General features: G+C 42.0%; 1 protein-coding gene across 1 annotated transcript; it reads left to right on the top strand.

Annotated features, from left to right (window-relative positions):
• The first annotated feature begins 5,005 nt into the window (after positions 1–5,005).
• Positions 5,006–7,397, top strand: LOC103361914 (endothelin-2). The gene is made up of 5 exons (XM_008288126.1): positions 5,006–5,063; positions 5,725–5,881; positions 6,095–6,208; positions 6,762–6,818; positions 6,906–7,397. The coding sequence occupies exons 1-5, from the start codon at positions 5,006–5,008 to the stop codon at positions 6,985–6,987; spliced, it is 468 nt and encodes a 155-aa protein (XP_008286348.1). The 3' UTR covers positions 6,988–7,397.
• Positions 7,398–10,042: the final 2,645 nt, after the last annotated feature.

The raw sequence follows: 10,042 nt of genomic DNA, 5'->3' as shown, positions 1-10,042 counted from the left end.
ATGGGGAGGCCTGATGTGTTGTGGTGGTGATCCCACATCTGTGCTCCTGAGGGAACTGAACTTATAACCTCCGCTGCAAGAATGTGAAAAATCTACACGACCACAATGTAGAGAACGCATGGCAGCCGCGACTCATGTCCACATGTCTTTATGTAAGAAGGCAGTCTGGCGGAATGAGTGTTAGACGCTGGAATACGTTGATCAGCTCAATAATAGATTCATTCTCAGATCCAGGAAGTGATGAAACACAACGCTGTGAGTGAATGGGATTAGAAAGTGTTACACACAATAAAACTGTCATTTTTAGATAACTTTCCTTTTACATATTTTACATTTTCCCTTTATTTTTGAAATATACAAAAATAACAACAAAAATTACAAAAAATATATTTTTTATGTAAGAATGTTTTTTTTTTTTTTTGCAATTTGTTGTAATTTCACAAATATTTACATTTTATTTTATATATGTAACTGCTATGAGAAGTACACTGTGTGCACAATTATTAGGCAAGTGATTATTTTGACCACATCATCATTTTATCCATAATTTCCAACTCCAAGCTGTATAAACTTGAATGCTTATTGGATTTTATTCATATCAGGTGATGTGTATTTGTGTAACGAGGGAAGGTGTGGCCGAAGGAGATCAACACCCTATATCAAGGTGTGCATAATTATTAGGCAGATTCTTCTCCTCAGGAAAAATGGGCCAAAAAAGATATTTAACTGACTCTGAAAAGTCAAGAATTGTAAAAAGTCTTTCAGAGGGATGCAGCACTCTTGAAATATCAAAGATATTGGGGCGTGATCACAGAACCATCAAACGTTTTGTTGCAAATAGTCAACAGGGTCGCAAGAACCAGTTCTCCCCTGTGCAGCGTGGGTTCTCTCCGGGTTCTCCAGCTTCCTCCCACACAGTCCAAAAACATGTTGAGGTTAATTGGTGATTCTAAATTGTCCGTAGGTGTGAATGTGAGTGTGCTTGGTTGTCTGTCTCTAAGTGTAGCCCTGTGATAGACTGGTTACCTGTCCAGGTGAACCTGCCTTCACTCTGAGTCAGCTGGGATAGACTCCAGCCCCCCATGACCCTAGTGAGGATTAAGCGGTGTACAGATGATGAATGGATATTGTTGTTGCCCAACTGCTGAAATATTGCTAAATATAATTTAAGAATAAAAAATAAATAATAATTCATATTATTTACTGATATAATTATAGAATTATATATTTCCGGCTTCCAACAGGTTGCAGAAGAAAATTGAGTCTTTAACTATCTAGAACTGTGGATGTGTGTGAAGGGAGCCAGAGTTCCCGCTCAAAGTTTAAATGAACCAAAGTTCAAATTAATTTTCTCCTTTTTTTTTTGCAGTGTACTTTCATTATCAGGGTTTTGTTCGTGACGCTGCACAGAGGAAAAGTCCCGTCGGCTCTCTGCTTGTTCTATATGTTCAGGTGTCAGGTTTCATGGAAAGTTTTTTTTCTGCCCTCATAGTAAACAAACAGCTGATTCAGTTGTAGCACATCCATCTGTTAGTCTATTTTCTTCCCTGAAACACTGAAGCTTCACACGCTCACATTTCCACTGGGAAATAAATCTGCGGCGATAAATGACAGCTTGACGAACTCCAAGGTTTTTTTTATTCGCTGCTCTATTTCCCTATCGGAAAATCGATCGTCTGTCTTACTTTGGGAAATGACGGCAGTGACGGTTGTATCCACACTGCAAATCTGAATGTGTATTTACTGTATTAACACGCGTGAAGGCTGCCATTTGGTTATCTGCATGACTCTGGCATGGCTGACCTGCCTTGGCATCATGTAGGTGTGACATGACCAGGAGCCCTCCTGCCTGTGAGCAGGAATCAGACCTGCATTATCTGTGTTTGTATCTTGGATGGAGGCATGAATTCAGTCAAATTTCACCATAATTCAGACATATAGAAACACAGTTGGGAAATATCATTAACCTTTAAGCTGATGCCTCAAACTTGGTTGGCAACAGCAGTTTACTTCCACATCTAGCAGCTGCAGACAATGTTCCTGACCACCTGCTGAATTTAATGAAGAAATCTTTTTCTTACATCAGCTGACAAATCTCTGTAGGCTTCCTTTTCACAGTTTTCCTTTGCAGGCTGTTTAGTGCAGCCCAAACCTTTAAGCATGTTCCAAACACAGGATCCACCACTGTAGAACCTTTTTTAGTGAAGATAAAAGAACCTATAGCAGAGTAGGTATTTCTGAACAGTCATGAAAAACTGCTGTCTTGATTTGTCAGACTCATAGAGTTCAACAGCAACATGTGCCAGTTTTCCTGTCTTCTCTGTGTCCTCATCAAACATCCCCATCAACAGAATGAAATTCTCCATATGCACTAACTAAAACAAGTCTCTACTGTTCTATTTCTTATGTGCTGATATAACCGGAGCTCTATCCAGTGGCTACAAGGGAAAGAGAAGGACTTGAAGGATCGATCACAGGGTTCTTGTAAATGTACTGTCATGTTGTCTTTACATGTCATCTGGTGCATCCATCCATCCATTATCTATACACCGCTTAATCCTCACTAGGGTCATGGGGGGCTGGAGTCTATCCCAGCTGACTTAGGGCGGGGACACCCTGGACAGGTAACCAGTCTATCACAGGGCTACACTTAGAGACAGACAACCAAGCACACTCACATTCACACCTACGGACAATTTACAATCACCAATTAACCTCAACATGTTTTTGGACTGTGTGGGAGGAAGCCGGAGAACCCGGAGAGAACCCACGCTGCACGGGGAGAACATGCAAATGCAGAAAGATTCCGGTGCCCCCACCGGGACGCGAACCGGCGACCTTCTTGCTGCGAGGTAACAGTGCTAACCAACTGCGCCACCTTGCAGCCATCTGGTGCGTTCTTCCTTTAAAATATCAAAGCTATGAATGTTACTAGTGTCCAAACTTTGCAATGGAGTCGTGGATTATTGCAAACCAAATACAACAAAATATGTAAAAATACAACTGCAAATGTCACTCTGAAAAGTGCAGCATGTTCTCGGCACTCAAGGTCAGTAGAACCACATTATCCCCAATATGTTTGACAGCCAGCAGCAAATGTGCTCATCATCAATGAACAGCACTCTAACAACGGACACAAAAAACACAGAAATACATAAAAAATAGTTGAAAAGAGCAGCAGGGACAAATGACTTCTAAATCTACTGAACTTGCATCTTGGCTAATTGTACCGACAACCAGATGGAAGCAACCTGAACTAAAGTCCTTGTGGGCAAGTCTAGCACTCAGCATCCATGTTGGTAACACCTCCAGGCTGTTACTTTGGGCTAACAAGGTAACGCCGCTATCCAAATGAACAGAGAGAGAGATATGACTGCAATTTTAATGGTCATCACAACATACAAGCTGCACGTTTAGAATCGTTCGTCAAATTGGATGTAATTGCCAGAACATTTTGTTGACTTTTCCCCCAAAACACGCGTTTTTCCCGACACTGTTACAGTTCTGCTATAAGCACAGTTTCAGGACGCTGTGGCATCACTGCAACAACCTGATTGGTTGGATTAATGATCAGTTTCTTGTTAAGCGGGTGGGTCATGTGTCATGTCGTCTTTGGTGTTTTCTCCCTTCGATTCCTATTCAGGATTCTTGAAAGTGAAAGTCTCTCCTTTCCAAACGTTTTTGCAGGAACTTGAAAAATGAAGAGGCGACTTCCTGCGACTTTTATTTTGTTGCACATTCTAACAACTCCCTCCGACCTGTGACCCGCACCAGCAAACAAAAGAAACAAAACATTGTCATGAAAGTGGCGTCAGCATTAAAAGCCTCTGATAAAAGCACAAGCCCTGATGAGCTTTTGATCGACACTAAATAAAGCGTGTGAAGCTGTAGTCGAACTAAAATACTGGTTGGAAGGCATCTCGTTTATGTTTTTGCTTTTGGTGATGGCAGTTTAACTTGAGATTGTCCCTTCAAACTGGTGTTGTAATGAAGCGGACTGTTCCTTTAGCGCTCTAAAACCATGACGCCCAGGTTTCTTAGCATGTTGCTGCTCTCACTCAAATGCTGTTTTCTTAGAATGGGATCGCCCAAAACTAGTAAGACTAACGACAAAATCCTGTTTTTCGTTGGAAACATTGGAAAGCTGACTTTCTTTAAAATGAAGCTGCACTGCATTTGAGAGGAATCTAATGCTTTAAGTACGTTGAACTTAAAACCAGTGGCATTAATATTGCTTGTTAATTTCATTTGGATTAACTTAACTCAACTGTGTGCTACCAATCGAAGGAATTCATTTCAGCTGGTGCAGGTGCTCAAACAAAAACATTCAAATACGATTCAGAATAGGAGACAATAAAAGGTCACAATCGTCGCTGAAACTCGTGCCAGTCCTCGTATCAGGAGTTAGTTTTGGAATTTGGAAACAAAAAGCCTCTGCAGGTGTGATTTGTATATCTGGGTGTGAATATCAGGGAATAACCTTTATTTATCATTTGTTCCAATAGAGAAACCTCCACTGCACGTCATCATATCGCTGCATCTTCCCTCCGATCTCTTCCCACATGTGTTTCCCGCTGTCACTGGGCTCCATTGTCCTCCCTCATGTGCTCATATCAGGATGCATGTATCTGCTTTACTGCATTAATTCCTCTAATCCTTCTCCAAACATCACGTCTTCCTCCATCTCATCCTTCCAATCCGCTGCACGTGAAGCCAGACAGTTACCTCATTCACGAGCAACGTTAAGGAAGCGACAAAGCAGCAGATATTCGTGGAATGTGTTCCAGGTTCGAACGGCCCCGGGTCGCCCACTGTGGCTCCACGACAAGCATAAAGTGGGCGTGGCTTTGCCGTGACATCACAGCAGAGAGGAGAGGAAGAGTATAAAAGAAGTGACAGAGTTCAGGCACCTCCAGACAAAACCACAGCAGCACATTAAACACACAGCTGTAACTGGATTTACAGAAGATCCTCCATGCAGAACTCCATCCTCCAGGGGTCAGCTATGACTACTCAGAGCAGCATTCTTCTCCTCATCACTCTTTGGGCTTCAGTGCAGGATGGTGAGTCTATTTTTAACAATGCATCTGAAAAAGCAATGTTCTGGATGTGCATGAGACGAGCTGGAAGTTCATCAGCAGCCACGATCGACCATATTTAGAGGAAGAAGAGTTGTTTTGTGAGGCAGCTCTGCAGGCTGTGGCTCACATATGTACATTGGCATTAATCTCAGTCACAGTGTGCACACAGAAGCAGAGGAGGTGGCTGCATGTCGGTGCACATGCATGTTTTAGCAAGCAGCTCGTGAAATATAATAGGATCCATTTATCAAGCAGCTGCTCAGTTTATCTTTCAAGGCGATGCTTTTTTTTTTTACTGTCGTGTTGACGCACAGTTTTGTTAAAGAAAGGCAGCAGTGACAGAGTGACATGTTACGCAAGCTTTGTATTTAAAACCACATGGATGGTTGTGAGCCGTGTGGATTTTAGGATGTCAAATATTTCATATATTCATAGTAAATAAGCATGTTGCTTCACTGAAGGATCGAGATTAGTTTTGTCAGAGAGGATGAAGGTGGAATTGGTGATGCAAATACAGAATGTAACGCATCTATCTGTATTATTAGTTTGGAAAACAAAAGGCAGACAGGGTTTACTGACATGTGGCTGGAGATGATGTTGTGTTTGGTTGGCTGTCACTAAGCGGCTCTTTGTCTCTGACCAGGTTTGGGTTTTCCGGTGACGAAACAGCTGGAAGTGGAGGCCAGTGACGGCGTCCCGGTGCACAAAGTGAGGACCAAGCGCTGCGCTTGCAGCAACCTGCTGGACTCTGAGTGCCACTACTTCTGCCACCTGGATATCATCTGGGTCAATACACCCAGGTGAGCATGACGGGACATAAACATGGTTGGAACACATGTGGAACTCTATAGTGACCACTTTGGTGAAATTGCAGCACAGAGCGTCTCACTTTGAGGCCAGAAGCTGCAGAATCATCCCGCTATCACTGTGTAATTAAATGGGCAGCGGCCAAGTATCAAAGAGCAAAGTCTGCAGAGTGTTTATATCATGAGTTCACCTTCCTCCCTCCGCAGCAAGACGACGGTTTATGGCCTCGGCGGTGCTTTGTCTCGACGCAGAAGGTCCACTGACCGCTGTGCCTGTGCCAAGCAGGACGATCAAGCGTGCACCGACTTCTGCCATCTCAGGTGAGCATCTCCGAAAACCAAAACAGTCTCTGAAGTTCTGTTTTTAGACGCGGGTATTGTCTCTCTTTCAGGAGGGCAGGGAGGGTGAGGGAACAGCTGGGGCTATTATTAGCCTAAATGTGTTGTTGCCGTGCCAGTGAGGGTGTGATCACCAAAACAACACAGCTGAGGGCCTGGAATTAATCTCAAAGTTCACGCAGGTTGTTTTTTGATTGGCTCTGAGGAGTGAGGTGTGTAGGAGGCTGGTGCAGGGAGTGAAAAGTTAAGTAAGTAATGCATAAAGTCACCACAGTGGAAACAGTGGCAGGCCAGAGACAGGAGACACCACGTGACAGCAAACAATGAAAAGTGCTGATCAGGGTTGCAACATAAAACGTTTAGTGAGCCCGTAAAGATAAGATTTGTTTTTAGGTTACCTGCATTGTTAAAAAGAATCAGATGTTTTCATGCAAGCAGCGTCAATAAAACACTTTAAAGCAACAAGCAGGGACCTTTACTGTATTTCAAAGGTGGCAGTCAGGTTGATTAAACTCTGCTATTTCCTTGTTTGCAGCCCCGAAGTCAAATCTGTGACGACAAGACATCAGCTCCGCATACTCGACATCCTGAGGTGAGCTCTGAAAAACACGCTTAATAAAACACAGTTTAACCTAAATTTCGGCGACAGTTAAGTGACTGACTTTTGGTCCCTGTGCAGAGCTGCAGCCAAGAAAACTCCAGAGGCCCCCGATTCAGACAGAGACGAGTCTTCTGCAGCTCAAAAGAAGATCCCTCGCTAAATAAACGAGAGCAGTGAGAGTGAAAGAGAGCAGCGAGCACCTGAACAAATGACGCTCCTTTGATAGGGAGGAGGGAAACAAGGGGCTGCTGGGAGACGCGTCCGACGCAGGAAAGGCCGAAGCGCCGCAAAGAAGTCTGTCTGAACCCGCGATGAAAGAGAGGGTGGAAAATGCGACAGAGTCCTGCAGATGCACGGTGGAAACAGATGTGAAGGATGAGAATTGATAGGAGCTGCTATCAAGTTCTGTTTGGCTGTCTGGTTTTTTAAGAGCGACTGTACGAAAAAATAAAAAAGGCCAGACCAGCACTGAGAAAGAGACATGGAAAGGACATGCTTACTGTACATGCAAGTACAGGAATATCTGACTTATATGTTGTTTTTATTATTCATTTTATATAATGTGTGTATCACTTATATTTTCGAGATCATGGAGTTATTTTAAAAATGATCTTTGTAATGAGACACCTCAATGAAATTCACTGTAAATAGCAAAAGTTATGTTTCTGTATCAAGGATTTTTTTGTGTGCAAAAGTAAATAAATTAGAATTGAAGCCTCATATTTAAGTTTGTAGTTTTTGAATCAGTGATTAAGCTAGTTTCAGGTAGCCCACCTGCTGAAGCTGTCCTCACAATAAAGGCTTAAAAAGTAAAATAAAAGACCCAAAAATAATCTTTTCAGACCCCCTTCTTGTTTTTGTGTCGCATCTCCAAATTTATAGCCGTCCTCTGTTTGCTTAAGCAAAGCAAACAAAGCGACTACTGTGAAAGAAATCACAGGGGAAGACTAATTTCAGGGAAAATAAAGCCTCCCGGGCGGCATGTGTGATTCAATTGTGCAAGTAGCAAACGCATTTCTGACTTCTAAGAGGAGGCCTGACATGGATGAATGGTTCAGGAATTCTCGGCTCACATCAATAAAAGCGTTTACCTGCTATTCAAAGGCGGCGCGGGCTGTGTTATCATAAGGATCTGTGGAAAGAATGCGCTGTTTTGTAACTCGAGGGGGTGAGAGGGGAGTTACAAAAGAGTCCGTCACCCTTGTGCTGTACACGCCATCCAAGCTGAATATGCAACAAGGAAACATCATCAAGTGATTTAACCTGCTTTTGCTGACTAATTAAATAGCACTGATGAGCACCGACTAATTTAAGGAGTTTTTCTGAGTTGCGTTTCATTCCTGTCATACTTCAGCTTTTTTCTGAGGAGACCCCCTGCAGCCGTCTTCCTCTGAACAGGCCTGAGCACAGCCAGAGCGAGGCTTCAGGCTGCATCATAAACAGGCTGCCTGCATCCACAGAGTTATGCAAAACTTCACTCAGCTGCACCACGACCAGCATCCGAAACTAAACAGTCATCCTGCAACACAACACAACCGCTACGTACTGTTTTAGGTCAAATTTGATTTTGACATTTGACAGCAGCACTAAAAAAAAAGACATCGTTCTCTTAGCTTAAAATTGGATGGCTGTTCCTAAAGTGACCCAAAATACAGAAAAATCGATTTACTTTTGTACACTAAGGCTGTTCTGGGTCAGATTTCACCATAAAATCAACCAGAATGGGTCAAATTCAAGAAAAGTAGTGGTTTTAGGGAAGAAACTGTGAAACTGCACATGCCTTGTTTTATGTGTATTTTTAATTTACATGTATTAATTTGACATAGGCTATTTAGACACTTAAAATTTGCTATGAGGGTATTCGTACTCAGGATGAGAGAATTCTTGACAGGAATTCTTCAAAGTAAAAATGAGCCTGAATCATCCTGTAAAGCATAAAACATGAACAGCATGTTAAAGTTAAACCACTCAGTTCCAAAGAAGAGAGAAGAAGGAAATGACAGGAAACGTTTATATCGCCACTGGGGATTGGTGCTGTGGTAATTAATTTCAAACTGAGGCTTTGCTTTGTCCCAGTTGCAAAGAACAGCGGTAATAAACACAAGTATTGACTGAGCTGTAAAGAGATTTTAAAAAATAAAAAACATATAAAGAAAAACATTGAAACGCTGATTAAAGATTAACTGACATGTGGGAATTTGACTCCGTCAAGCTCAGCTTTGAGGAAAAACTCACCGGCTGCCTCAGTGGCAGAACTCTGTCCATGGTGCTGGAACTGGAGAGACACCAGTGAACCGCTCGACTGTCGCCATCACAGATGCATGAAGCGTACTGGTTTCCAGCAGCACTGTGACTCTGTTTGTCGCCTGTCCAGTGAGTGTTTTCAGAAAGCCTGGTTTAGGTCTCTTCTAATGAAAAATAAAACATTACATTTGTTAATATTTAGCTTTTATCTTTGTTACCCGATTGCCCATTAAATTAATGTATTTATTTGTATAGCACTTGCTATGTAAAACAAACAGAAGAAAATAAAGACAAATATTTCCCTCTCTTCCCATCCGTCCATAAACATGCTATAAATTAAGGGCTCAATAAAAACAAGGCCTGAGGAACTGAGTAAATGCTGTCATAAATAAATGCAACAAGGAAACACCAAAGGCAGGATAAATGGAAATAATATAGAAGTAAAGTGTTAAAAGGTAAAACACACAACAATGTATGAATAAATAAAATGTTAAAAAATGAATGAATACCTTTTTTTTTTTTTAAAAATCAATACGATCTAATAAAAGCTAGATAAAACAGCTAAAACTTGCTTTTTAAAATACTTCCTCTCTCTGCTGCCCTCAGGTCTTCTTCAGGACGGCTGATCCAGAGATGATAACAGCAAAAGCCTTCCTCATTGTGAGGTTTTTGTTCTGACTTTGGGTTTAATTAAAAGGCCACAACTAGAAGGTTAAAAAGGGGAACAGGGAATCCAACAAACAGGTAGCACAAAGACCAGTAAGAGTTTTATAAACCAATAAAAGGATCAATTCCAAAGCAGACAGGTAGCGACTGCAGACTGGTGTGATGTGTGTTCTCCTTCTGTCAACACAAACAGGAGTAACTGAGATTAATTCTATTGAAGAGACCAGACAGAGCATTACAAGACCATCCTGCAGGTAATTAAAGCTTGCAGGAGTGTCTCTAATGGCTTCAGAAGGAGCAATGGT

This window comes from Stegastes partitus, unplaced genomic scaffold (assembly GCF_000690725.1).
Source record: "Stegastes partitus isolate 25-593 unplaced genomic scaffold, Stegastes_partitus-1.0.2 Scaffold542, whole genome shotgun sequence".
NCBI lineage: Eukaryota > Metazoa > Chordata > Actinopteri > Pomacentridae > Stegastes > Stegastes partitus.
The sequence above is the reverse complement of the archived record's forward strand: the minus strand, read 5'-3'. Positions and strand labels throughout refer to the sequence as shown.

What these genes read in the sequence shown, in the direction of transcription:
- LOC103361914 (XM_008288126.1), top strand. Translation starts at nt 5,006, where the DNA reads ATGACTACTCAGAGCAGCATTCTTCTCCTCATCACTCTTTGGGCTTCA. An exon ending in ACCGACTTCTGCCATCTCAG is followed by an intron (nt 6,209 to 6,761) that starts GTGAGCATCTCC and finishes CCTTGTTTGCAG; the next exon opens with CCCCGAAGTCAAATCTGTGA. An exon ending in CGCATACTCGACATCCTGAG is followed by an intron (nt 6,819 to 6,905) that starts GTGAGCTCTGAA and finishes GTCCCTGTGCAG; the next exon opens with AGCTGCAGCCAAGAAAACTC.